The sequence below is a fragment of the Pocillopora verrucosa genome, chromosome 14 (genome assembly GCF_036669915.1).
Source record: "Pocillopora verrucosa isolate sample1 chromosome 14, ASM3666991v2, whole genome shotgun sequence".
Lineage (NCBI taxonomy): Eukaryota > Metazoa > Cnidaria > Anthozoa > Scleractinia > Pocilloporidae > Pocillopora > Pocillopora verrucosa.
Window position 1 is genome coordinate 5,947,976 of NC_089325.1, and position 26,175 is coordinate 5,974,150.

A 26,175-nucleotide genomic window follows, 5' to 3' on the forward strand; every position below is an offset into this window, starting at 1 on the left:
TGTTTTGACGAAGAAAATTTTTGGAAAAAATGAGTCCAATGCAAAATATGGTCTTCTGTACAAAAACAAAGTTTTGTTTCCTGATAGTCTTGGTTATTTTGTTGGCGATCATTCTCGCAGCCTCTCTTCGTCGCAAAGATGAAGAAGCAGACGAAGGACTGAAACTTGCCGGCAAAAAGCTCGATATCCCCAAACATTACTGCGTCGTTCGAGCTTCAAAGTCGCTATACAAAGAGACGATATCGTTCAAAACTAACGGAGAAGAAATTTGCCACGTACAGAAATGCTCTTCCTGTGAAACCATCTGGACTTTTTATTTGATAAACACAGAAGACGAAATCGCAGTTATTGTGGAGAGGGAGTCCTCGCCTTGGGCGGACACGTATCACGTTCAAGAACAATGGAAGATCAACGCCACAAGTTATAAGATAGAATACAGTTGGAGCGGGCTTGAAATGAACGAAGATATTTATGTGATCAAGAATTCGAAGGGTTTTGAAATTGCACGCTCTGAACAATTTCCATTAGAGTTTGGCAAAACACTGACATTGATAGATGCTAATAGCAATTCTTCCCTGGGAAGGGTCGAACGAACAACCTTTGATTTGTTTCTCACTTGGAAAATATCCGTTTACAGAACAGATATCTTATCGACATATTTGTACGGGGTCCTTGCGACAATAACAACCTTAAAAGAGGTCGACGTCGACGATGACGATTGAAACGTTTTGTGACCCGTGACATTCGTTGCGTGACGCACTGGTTTTTTACTGTGGGCTTGAAAGGTCCTTGAACGGCTCAAATGGGAAGACAGGAAGGAAAGACAAAACAAGGCAGCAGAATAAGTCCTCTCGATTGATCTGCGATTTCCTTGTCATTTTATTCACATTTTTTGAAAACCAGTCCAAATGTTTACATTCATTTCGCGATGGATATTTGATTTCTGATTAAAAATTAATTTTTTTTCCATTTTTGGTTTTAAAATTTTAGTTTTCGTGCTTTCTTCTAGATTATTGTCCTGTGTTCTTTATTTTGAATTTTCAAGAAGGGAGTAATTTTAACCTTTCTAGATTTGTTGTATTTGTTTCTTTTGTGTCCAAAACTAATAACAAGTATATGTTTTCTTCTGAGGTAAAAAATAATAAAAAAATTGTTGTACAGACGGATAATATGCCATTAAAGTTGTTTAATCAAAAGTTAGATTGCTGTCTGTGATCTGTGTGCACTCTTGTTTCGAGTTAAAACGGGTGAGGGCAATTTTTTGCGGGATGCGGGATACGTCTGCTAGACCCAGGCTCCGGTCCTCTTTTGGGATGACTCACCATCGCAGTGCATCATTGACACACGTAGTTACAGAAGACGCACAGGAATCTGACATGCCGTCTGAATGCTGGTTAACGAGATCGAATTCTTAACTGGTCGAGATAAGATGTACGCGAATGTTTAACAACGAACTAGAGCTGTTAAGATCCAAGGAAGTCCGAGCGTAGCAGTGAAATAATGAAGAGGCTTTTATAGATATTGAGACGCTATCACGCGTGAATTGTTGATAGTTCTCGCCAAAAATGCCGCTGGAAAGTTTCACCATCGGCAAAGTGATCGGTAAGGGAAGTTATGGAGAGGTTTATTTGGCGAAGCATCGCAAAGATCGAAAGCAGGTAAGTTTTACGAAGACGTGACAAAGTCTAATCGCGAGCTTGATAGTATCGTTACTTTCATACAAGTCAGCTGTTTGTCATTATTGCTTATGAAACTTCTGTTGCCTTTTTTTTCTTGTAATTTTAGTATGTTATGAAGAAGGTCGACCTTTCTAAAGCCTCTGAAAGGGAAAGGAAAGCGGCTGAACAGGAGGTGAAATAATTGTCTACACAACTTAACTTCCTTATATTCGTCCAGTCAACAAGACTTCATAGCTTTATTAATCAGCTTCCAACCAAGAAAAAATGGCTTATCTTGTCGTAAGATTCACTTTACCCGCAAGTCTCCTCACAATATCAATATGTTTCCAAGCAGAAAGGTGCGGAGAAGAAAGGCACACATACCCTTGGCTATAAAATTATAATTTGGTCAAAATTCCCTTAAGTGTAATAATAGGAATTGTTCAAGAGACAGTTCTGTGAAATGTTATCAAGGCATTAAGAGCATGATCAAATGTTTGCTTGAATATAAAGGAGAACAGAACTTCAAGGAACACTGAAAAGTGTGTAAATGTAATATATAAGAACATTTTTAAGAGTATACAATTACTAAAACCTATACTTATAGTTATCGTAATAACTTAATTAACATTGATATACTGTACTTTCTGGGAGAGTCATGGGGGAGATTGAGTAGGTGAAAATTCTTAGTTTTATACTACTTTCCAGGCAAAATTGTTATCTCAGTTGCGGCATCCCAACATTGTTTCTTACCGGGAATCGTTTCAAGATGAATCAGGATTTCTCTATATCATAATGAACTTCTGTGAGGGAGGTGATCTGTATACAAAGCTGAAAGCACAGTCTAAAGAAGGAAAAGTACTTGAAGAGACACAAGTTGTTGAGTGGTTTGTCCAAATAGCCATGGCATTGCAGGTACATAAGATTTATGATTAATTTTTTAATTATAATGATAGAATACAATCCTGACTGACCCTTAATTTCTTTAACTCCCAAGATCTCATTAGTAATTCTCCTTACTATCTACCATACAATTCTTGTGGTGTTAGTTTGGAGAATTTGGTATTGGATCAACTAATAATCTCCTAATTGATATTCTTCTTTTTTCTCATTACTTGTCTGCTTGATATTGTATTGATATTGAAAGGAGAAATTCTGTCTTGGTCACTCATGGGAGTTAAAGGGTTAAGGATAATACTGCTTTAAGTGCAAGTTCCTAACATACCGTGATATCTATCGAGAGCATAAACACCAGTAATGTCCTATCAACAGTAGCAGTTCTTAGTACAAATAGAAAAATGGAATACACTTGCTAAAAATTAGAACTGTAAACTTGTTGTGTAGGATGTTCAGCCAAAGCCAAAAAAGGTTAGCACTCAATAGGTTAGCTCTAGAAACTGATATGATAGCATTATCAACTAAGTTGAACCTAATTATTGTGTATTACCCTACCCCCCTCCCATCTCACTCAACAGCCACAGCATTACCATTTCTGTAGAAACTTACCCCCTTGTGAGCAAGTGACAGTTATGGATATGAGTACCCTGTGGCCCTCTGTAAGATAACTTAACAGATATCAAACTGTACAATTACATTATAATTGTGTGCTCCTGAAAAAATTACATTTACATGTAGGTTAGAGATTATATGAAGAAGATACACCAGATGCATTACATGTAGCTGCAGATTAAAGTAACAACTATGTAGTCTTTTGTTCAACATGAATGCTGTAATGCTTTATTATAGTGCTACAAATTTACCATAAGCAACTTTAAAGCAGTGAGTAGATATATGATACACATCTTTTTTTTGTGTTTGCAGTATATGCATGAGAGGAATGTTCTTCACAGAGATCTAAAAACCCAAAACATTTTTTTGACAAAGAGCAAAATAATCAAAGTGAGTCACAGTGGAATTTTAACTCAATTCCAATATGCATTTGACCCAGGCATATGCTATTAAATAATGTTATTGCTGTATGTTCACCCACATTTTATTGTTATGTTTACATGGTAGGTTGGTGATCTTGGTATAGCAAGAGTTTTAGAAACATCCTATGATATGGCAACCACAATGATTGGAACGCCATACTATATGTCTCCAGAGCTATTTTCTAACAAGCCTTATAACCATAAGGTAAGAAAAACCTTTGAGTTTCATAGTGTGATCATGTGTATGGGATCTCAGGTTCTAAAAAAAAAGGACTGTTGTCAGTTTGGTAGTGGCTGATGTTATAACCATTAGTGGAGAGTTGTTTTTCAGTCTGGTTTGTGGATACTTTTTTCACTGTTTTGCATGAATCAGAGTTACAGTAACACATCCAACTTAGAAAGATCTCCAGCATAACATGGCTCTGATGTTCATCTCCACACAGGTTTGTAAAATGACAGTCGCTGTCACAGACAACAGTTCTATTAAAATCAACCTTTACTTGGACAATCACAATGTCCAGGGGGCTTTTATTTTTACTTGCAGCACTATGATATTCTTGGTTGTTAATAAACACTGTCAATCGTTACTCTGGTTTTCAGTGATTCTTGTGGCATTGGCAACATTAATAATTGTTGATATTGATTTTTGATTGATGTTCTCTGTTCTCTTTACTTTTTAGTCTGACGTTTGGGCTTTAGGCTGTTGCTTGTATGAGATGTGCACATTGCGACATGCATTCAATGCAAAGGATATGAGTTCTTTAGTTTACAAGATACTTAAAGGAAAGGTATGAGCACAAAAAGGAATTGTTTTTGTGAAGTATTTTTATCTACATTTTGCTCTGCAAATAGAAATAGGATAAGAAAGATGTTGAATATCAAGCTCAGTTGTCAAGCAAAATAAGAAAATTTTGGGTAATCTTGGTCCTATCAACTGACTTAATAATGCAAATTGGCCACCATAAAGAGTTTCAAAGCTGACATTTGGAGCAATAGCCCCATTCATTAGAACAAACAATGAACGGCTAATGCTTGAAATGTCAGCTGTGAAACTCTATATGGTGGCCAGTTTACGTTATCCACCCAGGTGATGAAAGCAAAATTATCTTGGTATACTGCCCCACTGAGGCACCACTACAGTTTACTCAGAAACTTACCTCCTTTAAGGTATTTTTTTGTTTCACACCAGTGCTGGACAGGGAAAAAATCTTCATTCTTTCACAGTTTTGCTTTGCTGTTGGTGCAGCACTAATGACCTTGCTCACCTGGTAAGGCGTGGTAGATTTTTAAAAAATGTCTTTCTGCTGTGGCTATTGATTCAAAGGTTACTTAAACAGCAATGCACACCCCAGACATTACATCGTACAATATGTGTGTTTGTAACATGTTAAGTTCACCAATACCCACAGTGTATTTCACCAAAATTGTATGTTATGATCAAATGAGAATGTAATGCTCTGCTTCTTGAGTTTGGTAACACTCTAAGGATCTAATAAAGTACCAATTCTCTGTTCTGTCTGGTATACCTTTTTCATAATATTAGCTTTGAGAACTTGGAGTTTAATCAAACAATGGCCTCTCTCTGACCTTCCTTTTTCATTACCTCTCTGCTTTAACCCTTTAAATCCCATGAGTGACCAAGACAGAATTTCTCCTTACAATATCAACACAATATCAACCAGATAAGTGATGAGAATTAAAAAAAATATCATTTTGGAGATAATTAGTTGATCCAATACTCAATTCTCTGAGCTAACATCATAAGAATTGTATGATTGACAGTTAGGAGAATTAAAAGTTTGGTCTGGGAGTTAAATGGTTGAGATGTCAGTATTGTTGTGGTGAAGAGAAATTCCTTGTTGGCCTCTTCAGGGAGTGAAAGGGTTAACAGTGACCACGGAAAAGTCTGCCTCGCTTGTTGAGTAGTCTTTTTTTTTTTCCAATCATAACAGATTCCACCTCTGCCATCAAATTACAGTACTGATCTGCGTGGGATTGTGCAGAGTATGTTGGAATTAGAACCCGAGAAGAGACCCAGTGCCTCACGCCTTTTACGTCACACGTACATCAAGAAACAGATTTCTCTTTTCCTTGAGGGAACAAAAAATAGGTTGGTTTAAATCATTAGTAACTTGAGCTTTTCTTCTGGAAAGTTACCTTTAATTTAGGAAGATGTCCTGCCTGGCAACGTCAAACGTGGGCAATAAATGATTGCTACTTGTGCTTTTATTGTGGAATTTTAAGTCGCAGCGTTGACTCTCTCAGATTCATTAAAACACAAATGTTAGCTCCTAAAAGTTGAGAACCTACCCTTTCCCGCGGAAGGGGAGCTTGGATACCTACACCTGTATTTACCAAGTTATTTCTGATCTAAATGCAAACTACAAATGTTTACTTACATAATTTGTTCATCTTTCCCTCTTGCAGACAAAAGCAGAAAACAGTTTCAAAGGAAGAACGAACCGCTAGTGCTAAATCAAAATCATCTTCATCAGAACCGCCCAAATTAGATTCTGGATACGTAGGATCTGTACTTGAAGCTTCTATCGCGACAGTTTCTGCTGTAGATTGTGTTTTAATCGACGAGAAGTCAGCAAAACAATCACCAAAGCCTTCATCGAGAAATGACCATGGTAGATCTTCGGTAGACTCTACAAGTTCGTCGAATAGCTCTTCTGAAAAAGGAAGAACGGAGGTGGATGTCAAGAAAACTGAGCAGAAAAATGTTGTGGATTTAAAACAAAAAGAACTGATAAGGAAACAAATGGGCGAGAGGAAGAAGTCGGCTGGTAGTGAGAGGACAAGTAATAAACAGTCAGTGAAGGAGAGAGGTGGTGAAGAAAAAGATGTTCCTGTCAGGAGATCTTCGGAGGATGTAAAGAAAGCAGCAGGTTTGGAGGAGAAGAGAGGTAAACCTAGTCCTGCCAAATCAAGAACGCCCAAAGCGGAGGTGAGACTTGATGTACCTTTGTACCGATGATCACGACGATCAGGCTTGAAATATCACCTATTGAAAAGCCATTGTGGTTGTTTTCCTTCCGTTACTAACTTCTATTTCATGTTCAAGTCAGTGTTTCATTAGCCCGCACCACATTTTCTTCAGAAAGTCATAACTGTCAACTACTCGTTGAGCTGTTGGGAAAAAAGAGGAAAGCAAATCACACATGCATCAATGTAGTCATTTGAAACTCGTATATGGCGTGCGAAACAGATGTTACTCTTTATGCTTTTCCGGCGAGTGGAGGAAATATCGAAGCACGTCTGAAAAACGTGAGAGCATAACACTTGTCCTACAGGGCAACTTGTGGAAGGCTTTGCTTATCAACTCGTTCTCTGTACTTCATCTAGCAGAGTTTGCGTCTGAAGATCTTTTTAGGAGCTCAGGCTTTTTGTGATCACTATTTGATTTTGTTAAGAATGATACATACTAAGTTGTCCTTCCCCTTAAAATAAACGTATCAAATTATTTTATCCCAACTTCAGCGACCCTTGCCCCAGCCCCCCAAAGGAGGACCTCCTGGGGGAGATTTACCCGCGTCAAGAAGTCCCAGAGCGAGGCGAAGATACAAAGTAACGTCCAGTTCACACGCGGCCAGATCCCAATACGCCGAGGAAGAGGAGGAAGAAGAGGAAGATGATAAGAGTAACGCGGATTCCGAATCAAGGTGCAATATCAAAACAAAGATTCTCTCAACTACAAATAACTCGTGCTTTTATCCTGAGATCTGAGAATCTACTTGTGGATTAAGTATCTAGAGAGGTTAATGTATCTTCTATACTCATTCACTAAATATCGTAAAGTGCGGTGTCTTGTTGAAGTAATGAGAAGTGTGAACTGATCACGTCTGATTCTCTTTTCCTAATTTTTTTTAGTGCCAAGTCTGTCAGTGAAAGCACACCTTTGGTGAGTATAGCACGGTGTTATCTCTTGGTGCAGCCCATCTTGAAATCTATGTCAAAGCCACGCGAAGCCTTTCTCGCAGCCAGAGTAGGGAGGCCAGTTAGAGAGTTAGAGAAGTCCAAGCCTTCCTTCCCTACGGACTCGTGGTTTCTTGGCTGCAACATCCCTTGCCATTTTTACACAGACCATCGAAGAATTGCGACGCGATACTCACTTGAATTATTTGAAAGAGTGAAGATTTCGGTGGAGAATTTTACGCGAAAAGGGGTTAGAACAACAAGGAGAAACTTGTCAAAGAGACCTTGCGCTCTCTAGGTTCCATCAATGACTCAAAACGCTGTCCTCAAGTATACATTTATGTGATAAATAGTCAAACCTTTATGTATGGTCATTATTGTGTTGACTTGATTTACAGAGTGGCTTATCGGCCCGTGAAAGACGACGTCTTAAACAGAAACAAAAGGGTGGCAAAAACGTACCTACCCCACCCTCAGCACCTGTACTTCCCTCACCTAGTGAAGTGATCGCCGCCAAGGTCAAACGTTCTCAAGAGAGCAGTCCAGGAGGTAAGTTGTGGTGCACTAGAAAACTTTGTACTGGTCTTGTCATGGTCGACGTTTGCAATCCGAGCTTAGATCCCCCATTCCAGGGTTCTTTTTTATTTAAGAGTAGTTAACCGCTTGTTGTATTTGTCACAGAAATATTTACCCAAATAGTTTTCCTGTGAGTGTTGCCTATTTTGGAATTTGAAAACCCGTTGCATTCATTTCAAATCTCTTGCTTACCGTCTGCTAACCTTCGTTGTGAAGTTACCAGTTAGCTGTTGTCGCTTTGAAAACGCCTCATGTTTTAAAGAAATCCAGCTTGTTTTGATCTACTCGTCCTTCTTTATCCCTCTTGATAACGTAAACTGGCATACTTCCCTTTTTTTCACGGCTGACCGAGCCTCCCATCTAATTTTCTAACCTTTTTTTATGTCATTTTCCAGCCACTCCTAGGCAGGGGTCAGCGGGCGGCGATCCTAGACGTCAGCTGAGTTCGGAGGGATTTGATATCCCAGATGGAGCCAGGCCTGTCGTGCGACAAGGATCCGGTAATGTTTCAAATACGGTGGGTTAATGAATGAATTATAACAAAATGCGTGTTTTCTTCAAACCTCACAGAATTTTATCATTTAGGCCAGTAAATAAGCAGGCCTGAGAGAGATCATGTTATGTTTACAAAAGGAAATCTTGCCGCCGAGAGTTGACGAGATTGGATGATACTGCACCGTACTTTACATCAGTACAAAGAGCAAGGATTTTTTTTACGCTGCTATATGCATGTTTCGTGCGTTTAATTCTTAAGAGGAAAGAAAGTTCCGTTGAATGCGAACAGTCTCATTGTTGGAGTCTTTTCAGCGAGCCCTGGCTGTGTTCGCTTGTCTATTCAATGCTTTCGAAGAAGACGTAATCAAATCAGCATCCGTGCAATTGAGTTGAAGAATGCGACGGATAAGGAAGTGGTCGAGAGGGTAGGGGTTTCCGAGAAGGAAGCATTCGAGAGGGTAGAGGGTTCCCCTCTCTCTATTTCTTTGACGCTCGTGACAAGTTTGAGACCAGATCGTTCTTACAGCTTCTTGGCTAGCATTCAATTGCTCACAATATGTAGGGAAAAAAAATGCTAAATTTGCAAGTTTCATCTTTGTGTCCAGGAATCAGTTGAACAGGACAGCGACTCGGACTCGGAGCTGGAGGAAATTAATATGGATGAACCTTCTGCCTCTGCGCAGAGGTAAGTAACATTTAATCCATAAGCGCTTAGAAAATGTTCCAGCCATCTCTTGAATGTTCAGAGTAATTTTTGGCGTCGCAAAACTGACACCACAATAACAGCACTGGAAAATTGAAAGAAAGGACAATGAGGACTGAAAGGGCATGCAAACTGAGGAGCGTGAAAACGCATGGGATCTCGTCACGACCGGTCTTTGTTTAGCATATGATTGGTTCAGACGATGGCAAACTTTTGTGCAAACTTATAGCAGAGAGAAGCAAAGAAAACCAAATCAATCCGGAACTAATGTGAAAACTCATCAGAAAATTAATCCAAATAATTTAACAGAGGCCTTACATGAACCACAGACACCCAAAAAATCCTTTATTTGCTGTGACGAAGGGCTAACGGTCGAAAAATCAGCTTCAAAAACTCTTTACGGTGGCGAATGTACTTTATTAACTCAGTTGATCAAACCAAATTATCTTGTGATACCCCACCGACGCAGCAACACAGTTTCCTCAGAAAGTGACCTCCATATGTGAAATACTTTGTAGGAATCCGCGCAGGCAAAGTGACGTCACGTCTCTGATCACTGCACTGGACACCACCTTGAAAATGTCAAATGCCGGCGCTGACAGAGATTCCCCGGATGTGGATGCTGTGCTTGAAACACCAGAAGAGGAAGAACCCCTGGATGTACCTTTTGGTAAGAAAGAAACTTCTCTCTACTTTCAAAGTTAGTCCGTTTAAAGTGCCGTTGCGAGGAAACTTAAAAGAGTTTATTATATAGATACTGGTGAAATACTAGGGTTTTTCCTTTAACTAAAAAATCATATCTTCATCACGCGCAGTGAAGATACAATTTTTATCTTTCACGTTTTAGGATATTGGCGTCGCCATGGTAACTAACATTAGCCAATTACAAGAGAGCTTCCCGCTCAGGCGCGCGGCCGGTTCTTTTGAAATTTCATTTGTATAAATAAAATAAACAGAACATTACATGGCCGCACTCGAAGATAAAATTCGTATCCCCGCGCAGCCATGTAATATCCTCTATATAAGCAAATCAGTTTTTTCTTTACTTTTAATACTAAAATAAAAACCCTCTTCAAACTCTGAAGGGAACTATTCTCTTACGTAAGTTGACAACATATTGCATGGCTGATCTTACCATTTCCTCTCTTGTCCCTGATAAAATTCCATTCTGAAGTTTTTCTCTGCCGCCCAGCACGCGCAAGTTTTATAAAAAGATGTTTTCATGTCGGCGGCAACATCACCTTAAGACAGAGCCACTTACTGTACTCTAGCACAAAGAGGGTCCTTTTCTGATCAACCTCGTGATTTTGGGCTACTCTACAGTGTTTGTATGGATTAAGTTACAGTTTTTTAAAGGATCTTACCTATATTTGACTCGACGACTTGGCTGTATTGGAAAAAATTGATTATGAATCGATCCATCATGGAAGGACCACACCATGAGCCAAAAAAATTATTTAAGTGTTACTTATCTAGTCAGCTTAGGAATAATCAATAACTTTTTTCCCTTTTTAGGAGGATCGCCCACAGCATCCGGGAGATTACGAGACCGAATAGAGCGATTAAGAAGGTAGCCAATTTTTTTGCTAAAAAGAGTCCAATGCGAAGCTCTAGATCGGTGACAATCGTTAAGGATAGGGGATCAACGTCACTGTCTGAGCAACTACGCACCTACCCCTCCCCTAACCCAGCGATAGTCAACTAATAACATGTTCGGGTAAATGTTGGGTTAGGGAAGGGGCTGGTTGCTCGAGAATGGCTTTGCTCCAGAGTAGGTAATGTATGAGACCATGCAAGAAGGAAAGAAAAGAGGAAAATTAAAGTGGGTCTTTTTGTGAGGTTCGTACATTTTGTTAGCGATGCGCGTTTACATAAAGGGTGTGCCCGAGAAAGAGCCATTGTGATCGAACATACTCATTCCTTTTTTTTTTATAGGGAATGTTTACGCGGAATCGGCGAAGACCTGCTTACAGAAGCGTATAATATTATTAACACCCAGGAAGAAGACTATGTTGAGGTAAGCTTTACTTCCTGTCATTTTGTTCATTGTTTGTATTATGCATGTTACGTGTTTCAACTTGTGTCATGTAACCCGTCGATGGCGATATTCAAAGTAAGCTTGATTGAACTTAGGTACCTTTGCATATGTTAAATTTTTTCGTTTTGTTTTTTTACCCATTTTTTCATCTGTTCGTTTGTTTTTTAGTTTGTGTGTTTCCTCGTTGATACCATCGATCGCTCGCTTGTTCGACCCATTGACAGTTTTACGTAACTATTCGTTTCAGTTCTTAGCGTGTGTGTACTTTTGTTTTTACTCTTCAGGAGGCCCTGGTTCGTCTGATGGGAAGAGAAAATTTTGAGAAATATGGTGGAACAGTTTGGCAGCTAAAGTTCCTTGAAGAATATAAAATGCACTAAGCCGACTTAAAGGTCCTTAAAAGAACATTAAACTCCTGTAGATATCTCGATTATTGCTGTTTTTCCATATCGCTGTCTAGAAGCGGAATATGAAGAGCGTAGCTTGTTCCAGCTCTTGGTTGAAGCGAGCGTTGAGCGGTAGTTGATTTTTCAAAGAGAGGCCCGCTTTTTCGCCTGATTTTGTTGACCGAGGGCTATGAATATCATTGCTCTTTCAACAGAGCGCGGGTACGAGGAGACTTCGCCAACAGTCAATACTAAAAGTCATGTTCATACTGAAGTTAATTGATCCTAATTGAATACGAATTAAGAGAGAGGAGAAATAAATATGTATCATTTCACAGATCTCTCTGTCGCGATATCGCCTGTCTTTTGAGTGGCTTTCAAATCGTAATTCTTTGAATGTGTGAAGTGGATTGGATTGGTACGTCACTTCCGGAAATTTCCTTCCATGGCTCACGAAGGCTATTACTTGACTTGAAAATCAATTGATTAAGTAAGATCACAACCTAAGCTATTTTACAATTGTTAGGAAATGTATTATAGAACTTTACACCTGTTATTCCCGATATAATGGAGGTCGCCTAGACTTTCATCAGCCTCCTTCCATCAGAAAAAAGCGATGAGTTCTCGGTGGAACCAGAGGTTTCGGTTACGTACGAAGCCATTTCGATAGAAGCAAACTTTTTCGAGTGAATATTCATATCATTGTGCAAGAGGCAAAGTTTAATTCACTCAAATTAAATTGTTTATTTATCATCTTGGTTTAGGAAACAAATAGGGATCAATCGAACGAAGAGCCGATTGAAAATAATTTTTCCTTAGTTTCTGAGAGGATCATAGTTATTTATGTTTTTGTTTTGGATTTTTTCGGTGGATCTTTCCGCCGAGAGAGCCGTCATGCGTTTTCACAACCTTCATCACGCTTGAATAATTGACCTCTATGTTTTGGGTGTAGTTGGATAACTGTAACTGAGGGCGATATCGTCATTTGAACAAATAATGGCTTAGTTCAAAGCGGATATAGAAAGTTACAAGTGTTCTGCACGGGCATTGAAGCTTATTGTCATTAGAGATCAACGTCATACACGCGATTATTAATAACTCCTTTGTTTAGAGAAGGGAAAATCTAAAATTGTTTGGTCTAACACGGAGAGAGGCCGACGATAACAGTCGTGGCTTCAATCGAAGGGTTTCCGCTTGAGTCAGCTCTTCTGCAATGGAGGAATATTCTACAATTTGTGATGAAAAACTCGATATTCAAATCGGACGAAAAGTTTATAATGAAAGGTGTTTGACAGAGACAAATGGTGATTCAAGCTCTGGAGAACTGGCGAAGAGAAAGAGTCCTTTCTCAAAAGTTTTCCACAAAATTGCCTCTTGCTCATGCTCGTGGAATGGTTTCCTTTCTCGTCTTGTCTGTCTTGCTCCGATTATTCGCTGGTTGCCAAAATACAGCGTAAAGAAGGACTTATCAGCTGATATTACTGGAGGTGTTACAGTTGGCATCATGCATATTCCTCAAGGTAATCTTTTCGATAAAAAAAAATAAGCGATAGGTTAATAATATAAGAATTACGCTTATTGACTGCGAAAGGTTTGAATGAGGTAGGGAAGCCTACCCACATATTTATTTCGAAGCTTCTTGGGAAATTTCGCCATAACTCGGAAAAAAAAATCAACAATTAAATTAAAAATACCTGTCAACATCTCGCACTTCATAAAATTGCTTAGATACAGGAAGGTCGAAGAAAAAAAAAGCAGAAAAAAAAAGAACAGAACAAATAAAACTGAATGAGGCCATATTCTAGCGATACCCTCAATTTTCTTGATCTTGTTTTGCTTCACACATCATGCGATCAGATCATCAGAAAATTAATTACGTCCCACAACTTAGCTATTCTGTAAGAGCTCAAGTCACCCCACGTGAGCTCTCGGAGACTTAACTGAAGTTATGGCCACTGATCAGCAGAATCAAGTTCCATAGATTGCCGCCTAAATTTTCCCAAGTCCGTTTTTGTATTTCTAAAGGCCAAAGTTTGGTTAAAACCAGATTCGTTTTCTAAAGTTTTTTTTTAACATAAATTTATGCAACAGGATAATGCGTCGTCAAGCAATCGACAGTATTGCGACAGGTGTTTTTTTTCATTGCGGATACAATGATGTATTTTTTCGTTGCCGTCATAGATATATTTTTCCCAATTTTTGTGGCAACGATATTGACAGGAGCGTCGACCAGGTATTTACCTTACCATCAACGGTTGGGGATATGATATTACAGACCAGAAAACCAGGGCTTTCATAGTTTAAACAGCCGGGTGCACTTGTCCCGATATTGTCGAGTCATTTTACTGCTGGGATGCAAATTTCTACTCAACAGACCACACTTTGTGATTACCATTGAATGTTAAATTCACGTCCGATCTGCATCTGAAGTACTTCGATCGCACACCGCTTCACTCGCCTACAACGCATACTTTATTTGATGTTATGAGATACTTAAGACACTACAAGGGTCCAGAACGGTAAAAAACATATGATTTACCCGTTAATCCTCGGAATATCGAAATGTTAAAAACTTGTTTTATAGGAGCAATAGAGCGCACTTTCTATCGGTTTACCGGCGCAATAACCCACGCGGGATGTAGTGAGAACACGAGAAAGAAAAGTTTGTAAATACTCACCTTCGACTCGTATTTTACAAACATTTCTCCTGCGTTCTCTCAACATTCCGCGTGGGTTATCACGCCGGTAAACTGATAGAAAGAGCAGTTAATTATCTCTATGAGTAATCTAAAAGCATTTAACAGGAAACAGTAAAGAAAATATTGCCTATTTGAGTTTCGTTTTGACTCAGCACACACAAATGATATGCAAAACCGCGAGTTCGTTTTTTTCGATCGCTGAAAAGTCTGAAAAATATTATATTTTGTCACACAAATAACAACGTTTCTAGGTTTTTATGTATATTGTGCGTAAACAAATGCACTGAAAGGAACAAACAAATTAACTACAAACCGCACTTCCTTTAATATTGATCTACTGCGAAGAAAATTTGACGGATGACGTTTTTTGCCGGTCTGGCACGTTGGAGTATTCTGTAAAATTTGCCGAGTCACCTAAAGGCGGAAACGCGAAAGCAATATTCGGTCATTGATGGTAGGGGGTAATATTAATTAAAATGAAACGGTCGCCTTGTTAACCCGTAATCGTATGGTGGGTAACATAGGCCTCCGGAATAAAACCCGCACTAATAAATGTTTAAAAAAATAATAAATTGGATTTATCTTATCAATTGAGAGAAAACCCCATTATTTCCTCAGTGATGGAACTTTGTATAATTCTGTAAACTGGACCACAGTGAAAAACCTCAAGTATTTTTCCACTGTAAGACGTTCATTTTCTTATTCAAGGATTCGTTATAACTTAAAAATTCATTGATCAGTTTATATCATAGATGACAGAAATGAGTCAATTTGTCAGATTGCACTGAATTCATGCATGACAGAGTGGAATATTTTACACAAGCACCAGACAGTTCCGCCGTTATTCGACGGCATTCTTCTACAGACAAAATATTCTCTTTATTTTTGTTTCACAGTAATTAGATTCTAAACAGCCAAATTTGACGAATGATTGAGACTAACTGTTCCTGTATGTATGGGCTTAGTTCTTTTTCCGGTAAATAGAGCACTTCAATATTTGTATAAACTGAAGGTTCAACATGGCATTCGACCGTATAATTACGTAGCAGTTATTACCGAAGACGAGTGCATATCTATGTTCTCAAAATGCTGAAGAAACGAGGAAAGATTTAACCCTTTCATAGGCTGTAAACTGCAAGACAATAATATCGCCAGCATTTACTGGGTGTTAGCTTTTTCACTCGGATAACTGAGAATTGAATGAAGGGAACAAGTTTATAAAGAAACTGTGATTCTGTGTCAGTGAGGTTACCTGTACAGCAAGACAGTCCGGTTTTAATACCCGAGTAGCAAAAGTGAACAAGCCAACATTAGCCCTTCTTCAAAATGATATTTTAAATAATTCTCCATTGGTAATAGAAATGACTGCGTAGCCGGGCCTCCAGACTGAGAAATCCCTCAACTTCCTTCGCGTGTCCTCTCGAACACGCATGCTGCTCGTTGCACACGCGAATCGCGAGTGTAACCAAATACCGCCAATACTCATATTGTCACCGAGTGAATGCTGAAATGTTCCTCGATTACTTTTTCTTCACGTGTGAGTCATAAATGTCAAGTGACTCCCAAGCTTCTACCTAACCTCCTGTTTCCATTGACTGTAAGTTCTATATACGCTTGAATATGGGGTGAATGGCAAAACTCTCGTCTGCAGAGTAAAATGAAATGGAATCGCTTGAAGAGTGGTCAATTTGCCGCCAAAGCCCTGACATAGATATCGCCAGAAACGTTTACGAGGAAAGCTTCTTCACTGCAACAAGACCCCATGGCCGTCCACTGAGTGCAGGGGAAGGCTCATCGAAGAAGAGCCATTACTGGCATGTCGTTCAACGAAAGCTTTTTCTGAGTTCGTGTTCATGGAGTGGTTTGATCTCTTTTCTGGCTCGGCTCATGCCGATTATTCGCTGGTTACCAAAATACAACATCAAAGAAGATTTGTTTCCCGACGCAAATGGTGGTGTTACATTGGCAGTTATGCATATTCCTCAAGGTATAGCAATATTTTATTGATCCATGGATAGTGAGCTCGGACGAAGGGCTAACGCTCGAAACGTCAGCCTTCTAACTCTTTACGCTGGTCAATTTACGTTATCAACTCAATTGATAACACTAAATTACCACCTTAAGATATAGTCTGGCAACAGCTCTGATCGATTTATGCGTGATGCGTTCTCGAACCAAACATTAAACAAAATCGGTTCGAACTCAGCAACAGTAAGGAATGACCGACCAGCATTAATATGACTGCACAAAAATTACTTGGCTTTATTCATTTGGGTCGGATCATGATAATATTTTGACCAGCATCGTGTAAGATCCCATCGAGAATGAAATCGAATTCGAAATGAAGCGAAATGAAATTCCATCAAAATGCCCATCGCGTGACGTTTTGCATTGTACTTCTTAGCGTGAGGTCACGCACTCTCTGAGGCCGCTGGTTAACACTTTACACCCTAACATCAGTATACGTTTTCTTCGCAATGTTCTCTATACATTTCCTTTGGTACTGACAAAGAGAATTTGCTTAACAATCAAGAGCTTCTTTAGTTGGTGATCATTTCCTTTATTCTCATGACCTCGATGTTTGTTTTAGGGGTGATACTGATGGGAGAAAATGGTTACTTATCACTCATAGGCGTTAAAGAGTTAAACATTTTATTGAAACTGCTCTTTGTTGATGTGTGAGTGTTGTTGATGTTGTTTTTCTATAGGTTTGGAGCAAAGGACATAATTTGGCAGTTCGCTTTCATTGTTATCGCGAGAAATTATTGTCAAAATATCAATAACAATTCATCAAACCCTTCGGAGATTTTGAGTCTCTCTGCTGAAATCAGCGTTTATTGTTTTGGAGTTATAGTGATTTTAAAGCATTTGTATGGTTTTTTATTTTCCGTCTTTTATTTACCTCATTTTACGTCATCTATGACCAGCATCGCGCGTTCATTTTCGTTTCTATCGACGGAAGAATTTTTTCGCAAATGCAAGAGGAGGTGCATGCGCAGTGAGAAGAATGGGAGATGGTGGATCACTGCCGGGGGTTAGCCGACGGGAGCTATCAGCTGCACAAATTGTGTAGACTTAATTAATAGCCGTGGGTAGTTTGCGAAAATTATCATGGCTTTAGCATCTTTAGCATCTGACGTCATTTTTTTCTCTTCTAGGACTCGCATTCGCCATGCTGGCTTCTCTTCCGCCGGTCACGGGACTTTACACCGCCATTATCCCAGTTTTGGTTTATATGATCATGGGTACATCACGACACTTGTCTGTAGGTACGGTGGATTTTTTCCTTTCCTTTTTTTTACATTTCTGCAGCTTGAAGGAATGATGCTATCATTTATGCACCAGTCTTTGGCTGTGTTAACCCTTTACGCCCTAACATCAGTAGGCATATTCTCCATACTGTTCTTTATACATTTCCTAAGGTGCTGACTGGAGAATTTGTTTGCCAATCAAAGGCGCTTTCCATTGGTGATCATTTCCTTCATTCTCATGCCCTTAATGTGGGATTCAGTGGTGATATTGTGAGGAGAAATTAGATTATTAATACTTAAAATTAGAAGCCAGTCATTGACAAGTGTTGATAGTGAGACAAGAAATCAGTTTAATGATTGGTGTTGTTGTCACGTGACAGGTAGTTTCGCAGTCATTTGTTTGATGGTGGCTCAAGTTGTTGAACGTGAAGTGGGTTCCATGCCATTATCACCCAGTCCCACACCAGGTAATGGCTCGATGTCCAGTCCTTCTCCGACAGGTGCAAGCACCGGGTTATGGACACCCCTCGAGTCAGCCAAAATGGAGGTCGCCATTTCCCTTTCCTTACTCGTTGGTATCATCCAGGTAAAATGATATACCATTTGCTTGCTACAAAATGTAAGTAATAGTTTAAAAGAATGATTTTTCACGGTAGGTTATCATGGGAGTGGCGAGGCTGGGATTTGTGGTGACGTTCTTGTCGGATCCATTGATCAGCGGTTTTACCACAGGATCAGCGGTATTCGTTGTCATCAGCCAATTGAAGCATATACTAGGACTGAAAGTTCCTCAGATCACTGGACCACTTGCTTCAGTGAAGGTAACTATGCCATGAGCCCACTGTTCTTTCAAACCATCTGCCGAATTCTTGGTAAAGAAATCTCGAAGTTTGAAAAAATCACTAGCTTATATTCTACCAAAATTACTGTAAAATCATATCCCTCGGAGCAGCTTACCTGAAAGAAAGCTCAAATCCAGGTTCTTTAGGCTTTAGATTCTTTGTATCGTTTCTCCTCACTACTTAATTATGAAACTTCGCGTATTGCTTCTCGTGCTCCACTAAATTTTAATATTGGATTCTTTTCCAAGATATATTTTATGACATAAATCCAGAGCGATCAAGACGTAGTGTTAGACTTAACCTTTTCAATGATTCAAACCAACGATGGTGATAATTGCTTTCAGATTTTCACGTATATGATGAAAAACATTCCCTCGGCGAACATTGGAGCCGTAATTACAGGCGTGCTCTGTCTTGTTCTGTTAATTGGACTGAAACAAGTCAATGAGAGATTCAAGCAAAAACTGAAAGTTCCCATCCCTGCAGAACTTCTAGTGGTAAGAATATTTATTTCATCGGGTTGCTTGTAGGAAAGTAGCAGTGGATATGAAACAGTGCCTTGGGCATTTTTTATTCTTCCTCCAATTGAGATTCATTTACTGCAGAGGCGTAGCCAGGATTTTCAAAGGGGGAACACACTGTGTCAAACTGAGGGTACTCACCAGTTTTCGCCACCTGAATATTGTTGGTTGTTTTCTTAAAAAAAGGTTTACAAATGGGGGGTTAAGGGCACCCCAGGATTCCCCCCCCCCCCCGTAGCTACGTCCTTGGGAAACAAGGAAAACTTCGAAGACAAAGGCGCTCAAAAGACACGATTTTGTCACTTGCGTAAATTCTGCGGACATTCTACAAGTTACAATTGTTCGCCAACCTTTTCGTAGTTTCATAAACTTGAAATAGGAAACAACTTGAATGAAGAGACGCGCGGGAATGAGGATGGGGAGAACTACGATAGCAAGGCTACCTGCCTAGCACGCCTCCTGATTGTAACCCAGTAATAACGGCTAAATTTCTTTGTCCGCCCCGTTCCGCTTCCCTCCGTCAACCTTCACAATACTGTTGTCTCGAGGACCGGCCTGTTTTCACCTTTATTTCCTTTTTTATCCGATCAGGTTGTTGTCGGAACTGCCATCTCATATGGTGCGACCATCAATGCGAATTTTGGTACATCGATCATAGGAGAAATACCAAAGGGGTATGTAGTATGCGTAGTGGTGTGCCAGACACACGTAAGATAGTGCTTTGCAACGATTTGTCTTTGAACATAGAGCGGGAGCAGTTTCCCTTATGTGACATTCCTTAAAAATTAAACCTTCGCGGTAATGATATTTCGGTTGCAACTACGTATGGCTTAAATCCGAAGTCTGATATCATTTATAGGCACAAAATTATTTTAATAGGCTTTTAGTAGCTTCGTTGTCTACGAGAAGAAGTTCATTTATCTTTTAACAAACTGCGTCTTTTGTGCAAACTTTTGTCCCAAGTTCGAATTGCAACGAAGATTTTTCCTGCGTCAGCTCCCGTACAAACCAGTGCTCAAGAAATTCTTCACGTTTATTTGGTGATTCATTTTCTTGATTCGGTTTCAGACTTCCTCCTCTGAGTGTACCATCTTTATCCCGGATATCGAACATTTCCTCAGACGCCTTTGTTATCGCAGTGGTGATATTTGCCACAAACATCTCACTAGCCAAAATGTTTGCTAAGAAGCGTGGTTACGCAGTCGAACCAAACCAGGTTTGTTTAGCAAGCATTGATGGGTGTTGGGTTCTTGGGAAGACACTCTTCTTCTCTTCTTTCACTGTGCCTCCCCCCCCCTCCCCTGTCAGGGAGTCTGAATGGGTGCTGGTAAACTGTCAGGGAAAACTATCGAAATGCGGAAGATATCTCCCTGTGATGGACTAACATCTTACCTGACTTAACTATTACCTGCAGTACAATTGATTTTGAAATAGGGGAAGTAGAAATACACCTAATCGCTTCATGCTGCTGAAACTGAGACAAACTCCGCCGGGACGGCCCTTTGTAGCTCATAAGCTAACATAACCTTTGCCAACACATCAATTATTGGTCTTGGTATAAATTGGGTGATGGAAGACTTTACATCATTCCTTTAACGAGATAGGCGTCAGTGAAGAGATTGTGATGTGAAGTATTCAGTTCATTTTTACTGTCGAAGCGTCATTATACATAAGTGTATTTCAACTTTCGATATGGGTGGCAACTGTAAAACAGGTAACATCAGGTTTAGCGTGCGTTGATCCTGCTCAGTCAGACTGAGTTGGACATTAAGGCTCTGGTTTAACAAATCACAGATCCATGTAATCATATTGCTGTTTTTCTTCACTTTTCTCATCTCAGGAGCTAATTTCGTATGGAGCAGGAAACATTGCTGGCTCTTTTTTTTCGTGTTTCCCGATCTGCAACGCTTTAGCACGTACAGCGGTACAGGAAAACCTTGCAAACACACAGGTAACTGAACTAGCTGAATACAGTTTTCTTATTATTTTTGAATCATTCCTTGAATTTGAAAGGCCACTGACCTCACGTTAAGTGCAAAAACCGTCGTGTTTATAAGTAGTGTCATTTTGTTCAGCATACCAATGTTTTACGAGGTGTAGAGTGAGTTCTTCGTAGAGCACCAATTTAGAGCAATTATGAAAAGAAGTGTTCTGCGCGCGCAAAAGGATGTTTCACGGATTGATTGTTTCTTTTGTGTTATTATTTCACAGCTTTGCAGCGTGGTTGTGATCGCCTTGATCCTTCTCGTTCTACTGTTTATTGCTCCACTTTTTTACCATCTTCCAAAGGTGAACTATACGTTTCAAAATTTCCTGCGCTGGCACATGCTGTTGATATGTCATTTCTTGGATTTGCAAACGTTATTTTTGGTTATTATTACTTTTGAGTCCATCGAGTTATGTTTGCTTTAATCCAGGCTATCCTAGCTGCAGTTGTGATCGCCAATCTCGTTGGCCTGCTCAGGCAATTTTCAAGGCTGCGGGATTTATGGGGAATTCACAAACCTGATGCGGTAAATAGTTCTCTCTTAATCCTTTACTCCCTAACATCAGTATACGTATTCTCCTTACTGTTCTCTATACATTTCTTAAGGTGCTGACAAGGAGAATTTGTTTTACAATCAGGAGCTTCTTTAGTTGGTTATCATTTCCTGTGTGATTCAGGGGTGTTATTGTAAGGAGAAATTAGATGCTTGTCATTTTTAGGCTTAAAGGGAATTAACAACTAGATTAATACCACAAATAGTAAAACAAGATCAGTATGCTAATCAATTGAAGTTTTCAAAAAGATGTATAAAAAATGTTAATTCCGTTTTGTTTTGAAATCTCACAGGTTGTATGGTTTTTCACTTGTTTTGGTGTCATACTGTTGGGAGTTGATGTTGGACTGGGTGTAGGAGTGATCTGTGCGTTATTTGCAGTAGTTTTATCCCTTTCCAGGTAAAAAAGATTACATCTATGTTGATTTCTTTCCTTTTCCTTATTTTCACTTATTTAGCGTAGGTAGTGGTCAATTGTAGTATGCAACACGGCTTTATTGACAGCTTGAATAAAGGGGTTAAGTTTCTAAAAAAACCGTCGTACTGCGTCGGCGGGAGAGCATAACAGGGTAATCTATTATTGTCAATTGAGTTGATAACGTAAATTAGCCACCGCAAAGAGTTTTGAGTTTTAAAGCTGACGTTGCAAGTTTTTATTGAAATCTTATCGATTGATAAGAACAAAAGCTCGCCATGAGCTCTTGATTTTTGCGTAGAGATCTAGAAGTTCTATGTCTATATGGTAGGACCTTCCGTTTCTCCCTACATCAAACTCTGCATCCCCTCTGATTTAAACTGTATTTTTCAAAATTTCTCCATTTCAGATCCAGGCACACAATCCTTGGAAGAGTAAAGGCAACTGAGTTATATCGTGACATCAAGCAATGTCCCTCGGTACGTTATTTGTCTAAATTTGAAAAGTAGTTTATTGTAGTTACTTTCTTTCTCCCTAGCGCTTTATATGTGCTTGTTGTAAGTTCGCGTTCCAAAGATCAGCGTTATCAATTGTGGATTCAGGTTTATAGGCCAAAATTTGTGTGAAATGTCATTTCCGACTTCGATTTGATCACCAAACAATAACGCTTGCATGTGACATTTTCCCTCAAAGGCCTTCGAGGTCCCTGGTGTGAAGGTGCTGAGACTCGAGTCCCCTCTTTACTTTGGTAACGTGGAGCGCTTCAGAAATGCGCTGGTTAGTGCTTCTGGACTGGATCCCAGTTCTCAACAGAAAGCGCGCAAAAGGGTCAAACTTGGAAACGACGACGAAAAATATGATCTTCTCGAGAGTGAAAATGGAGGAAACTGTAACGGAGAGATCCCTAATGGTGTAAGTTAGATTTAGTAACTCCCTTATAAAGTAATCGCAGTAATAAGTCGAATACTGGCGTAATATCGATTGTTCAAGTAAAGTTACGTTCCCTTTCGTTCGTGGAGAACAATAGTGGACCTCAGAAAGACATCGATATTATTGCGGTTGGTGGTTTCTTTAGAACAGTATTTAGATCTAGTGTTTCTTTGCGCGATAAACTTTCTACATTCCAGCAATTGGATCAATCAGGGTGTCACCACCAGCGTCACAGAATAGAAACCAACATCTTTGAGTCAAGGATGTTGACGACACTTTTTTTTCAACCTTCTGTTTGCTCCTCTGCGATGCTGGCATAGTTGTAGGATGTCTACGTTTAGCACCAAAGCCGTTAATATCTCTCGAGGTTCTTCTCCTCTTGTGATCATGACGGGAAAATTCTATCGCATTGTGTTTTGAACATGCGCGTAATTGTCTTGACTGTTTAAATGTTTGATTATTTCCCAATTTTTTAAATAGAAACCAATTCCTTTGGAAAAGAAAAGGACTCCAAGGACAAGTGCTGTTGAAGTTGACGAGCCGCAAACCTGTATTCACACTGTCGTCATTGATTGTAGCAGTTTTACTTTCATCGATTCGGTTGGACTTCATGCGCTTCCATCTGTAAGTACCAAGCTTAGGGACTTTTCATTTTTTATCGGCTGGATGGGATGGGAAGGGGGCTCTGGGGGTCGGGGGTCCGGGTGGGTTGAAGGTTAAAGGATTTTGGTTTTATCACGATTGAATTTACCTGATATTTCCCCATTAGGCTCTATACGATTCCCTCCTCATTGGCAGTTAATTGGAAGTCAATTTTCCATAGTTTCCCCTTACACTCTTTTGGTGACGACTGATCCCCTTTCTGTTCCTTCTGGAAACCATGTGATCCCCAAAAATCCTCCACCCTTACCTGTCAGTATGACAGTACCAGACTCGTTCGCAACTTTTGCAGACGTAAGACGCGCTTATAACACGTGTCAGTTGTCTCTTAAATTCCTTAAGTACGTTGGAGGCACCTTCTTCCTCTCTCCTATGAATAGTTAATTTGCATTTTTTGTGAGCCCCGCCGAAAGGCAGGGCGACGAAAAATTGGTTTACAAACTCATTCAACTGTTCTCCTCCACGGAAATCTTTAGTAAAAGGCGAAAGATTTGTGCGTAATGAAGGGAAACCAGAGTTAGCGTTAATGTGATTGACCGGGCGTTATGTAGAAAGTAACATCACAGAGCATATGGGACAGGGAATTCCGCTACAGTTTCGACTCACTTGGATATTAATGACACGCATGCAAAACATTGCGTTTAGTTTGTTTAAGCTCCAGCTCTCGTGTTACCTTATAACGATAAAACTGCAGTGAAACTTTTGAAAAACGCAAGAAAAATCTCTTTCCACGGCGGAAAGGAATATTTTCCGTCCACTGACCGACGATCACCGGTGTCAGTAAATCCTTGGATACGCGCATAAAAAGCTGTCTTTTACGTCGGCAATGGTTGCTACATAGTGCTACAACGGTGATTGCTAAACCCTGCGTGTATTTATCAGTTGTTTCGCATTTATTCGAGAAATCTTCTTTTCATCCTCTAGCTTCTATCGGAGTTCAAGAAAGCTGGAGTTCAGATATACCTGGCTGGTTGCTCTTGTGAGTATTTCCTTTTTTCAAGTTTTAAATCATAGTTTGGGCGGAATTCACGATAAAAAAATTACTCTTATTATTATTATTATTAAGCGTGATGTCCGATTCTCTGACTTAAGAATTTAATTAGTAAGCGTAATATCGTCTCTCCACAGCAATTCTTATTAAAAGGCTCGCAAGTTCCACTAAGAAGGCCGCTATACAGGCCATTCCACATCATGCGATGTTTCCATCCATTCATGACGCTGTTATATCTGCCATAAGATCACGTGACTACGCGGTAAGTTTCACAATCATGCGACGGCTAAACAAAACTGATGCGCATGTCTTTTCCTTGATAGCGAAGAGCGAGTGTACCATGAAATACTATGGAGTTTCTGACCTTTGATACAGTCAACTCTCATTCTGATCTTTCGGATATTTTTAATGTTTTTACTTACATTTTGGGCACTTTTGCGAGTGTTCTTGAGACTTAAAATAGATATTAAGGTTCATATCATGGATCGTTGTTTTTGGTTCATGTCCGCACGCTGAGGCATATTCTGACTATCACATGATCTTAATTCATTTGGAAGTGCGCGGGAAAATGCATTCTCTGGGACATCCTGGGGTACACATATCAATGCAATAATTCACGTTCCCACTTTGCAACTTTATATATTGCAGTATGGGTAAATATATCCCCATTTTGCTTTCCTTGCAGCTTTGGGGAGAAGACTTGGAGAAGGAGACATGTTTGTAATACTGATCCTGGCTGATATTTCTGTCGTGGAAAATTTCAGATCGTTAGTAGTTCTTTTATCACTGGCGAACGAAATAAACGTTTTAAAAATCGGTGACAGAGAAGGGCAGGGTGATGAACTCCTCGTGCAGAATAGAAGGGCCTTTCCGAGAGGTCTAAATGAGCGTATCCCAAGAAAACAATGAAGGTCTACAGACTTAAAAAAATTCTTATTTTTAATGGATATTCCGTTGTGGGAGGGAGTTGGGCTCTTAGCCTCTAAATTTTCATATTACCTTAACGAATAAATTTTGTATTTTTCTTCCGTCGGACGGATTCTGTAAGAGCGAAATTCACAACGTGATACACAGATATTTATATATATATGTATACATTTTTTTCAATATTACGATTCATGACGTGAATATATTCCAAAAAATTCTCACTTTTCAGTGGAATATTAATTTGTACTCAATTTGAATATTATACATGTACTTTAGGGAAGTAGTCAGAGGAAGGAATGAATATTTTTCCTCAGCCACTGACCCAACATATTTAATCTTGCTTTATTTTATTTTTTCATTATATATATGACAAAGTATCATTAAACTTGAAAAGTCAAACAAAATATGAATAGACTTTGTGGTTACAGTCTGTTTGTTCTCTCAGCAGAAGCTCTTTCGTTAACATCCGCTGGATACAATGAGTGTAGGCGCAATTTGAACGAGAGGTGAACGATTTTGTTGACCGTTCGATTTTCGCCTGGAAAATTAGGACAAATTAGGATAATTGATAGTATAGAAACAGTGTTGGTTGGAAGATGATTGATCTCTAATATGAACGAAATCCAAATGCACTGAGAGACCAATACCCATGATGTTTTAATAAAAAGGCCATGTAGGACTTCATGTGGCTACT

The 26,175-nt window shown here is 39.5% G+C and overlaps 2 protein-coding genes and 1 non-coding gene across 4 annotated transcripts; 2 read left to right on the top strand and 1 right to left on the bottom strand.

The window, feature by feature from the left end:
• The first annotated feature begins 1,349 nt into the window (after positions 1-1,349).
• Positions 1,350-12,042, top strand: LOC131778310 (serine/threonine-protein kinase Nek4-like). Its single transcript, XM_059094720.2, has 17 exons — positions 1,350-1,658; positions 1,786-1,851; positions 2,367-2,573; positions 3,480-3,557; positions 3,675-3,794; positions 4,270-4,377; positions 5,542-5,699; positions 6,017-6,539; positions 7,073-7,254; positions 7,463-7,493; positions 7,906-8,056; positions 8,479-8,600; positions 9,184-9,263; positions 9,800-9,951; positions 10,797-10,851; positions 11,217-11,298; positions 11,604-12,042. Exons 1-17 carry the CDS (start codon positions 1,566-1,568, stop codon positions 11,697-11,699), a joined length of 2,304 nt encoding a protein of 767 aa, XP_058950703.2. The 5' UTR covers positions 1,350-1,565; the 3' UTR covers positions 11,700-12,042.
• Positions 12,043-12,665: 623 nt separating this feature from the next.
• Positions 12,666-25,885, top strand: LOC131778342 (prestin). Of its 2 annotated transcripts, none has more exons than XM_059094756.2 (17): positions 12,666-13,225; positions 17,563-17,673; positions 18,036-18,241; positions 18,312-18,476; positions 18,842-18,994; positions 19,610-19,692; positions 20,087-20,234; positions 20,859-20,969; positions 21,230-21,307; positions 21,436-21,531; positions 21,852-21,958; positions 22,383-22,452; positions 22,667-22,885; positions 23,384-23,527; positions 24,488-24,542; positions 24,692-24,816; positions 25,240-25,885. In XM_059094756.2, exons 1-17 carry the CDS (start codon positions 12,919-12,921, stop codon positions 25,276-25,278), a joined length of 2,217 nt encoding a protein of 738 aa, XP_058950739.2. In that variant the 5' UTR covers positions 12,666-12,918; the 3' UTR covers positions 25,279-25,885. The 2 variants fall into 2 exon arrangements, with proteins under 2 accessions (XP_058950739.2, XP_066017113.1); XM_066161016.1 differs by lacking the exon at positions 12,666-13,225 and adding an exon at positions 15,838-16,391.
• Positions 23,963-24,083, bottom strand: LOC131778372 (U5 spliceosomal RNA). The gene has a single exon (XR_009339690.1). It is a non-coding gene; the product is annotated as a U5 spliceosomal RNA (small nuclear RNA).
• Positions 25,886-26,175: the final 290 nt, after the last annotated feature.

Excerpts from the sequence above, each read along its gene's own strand:
- LOC131778310 (XM_059094720.2), top strand. The coding sequence starts at position 1,566 with ATGCCGCTGGAAAGTTTCACCATCGGCAAAGTGATCGGTAAGGGAAGT. Across the intron at positions 8,601-9,183 it reads CCGGTAATGTTTCAAATACG|GAATCAGTTGAACAGGACAG; the intron begins GTGGGTTAATGA and ends CTTTGTGTCCAG. Across the intron at positions 9,264-9,799 it reads CCTTCTGCCTCTGCGCAGAG|GAATCCGCGCAGGCAAAGTG; the intron begins GTAAGTAACATT and ends AATACTTTGTAG.
- LOC131778342 (XM_066161016.1), top strand. The coding sequence starts at position 16,067 with ATGGAATCGCTTGAAGAGTGGTCAATTTGCCGCCAAAGCCCTGACATA. Across the intron at positions 20,235-20,858 it reads ACGCAGTCGAACCAAACCAG|GAGCTAATTTCGTATGGAGC; the intron begins GTTTGTTTAGCA and ends TTCTCATCTCAG. Across the intron at positions 22,886-23,383 it reads ACGGAGAGATCCCTAATGGT|AAACCAATTCCTTTGGAAAA; the intron begins GTAAGTTAGATT and ends TTTTTTAAATAG.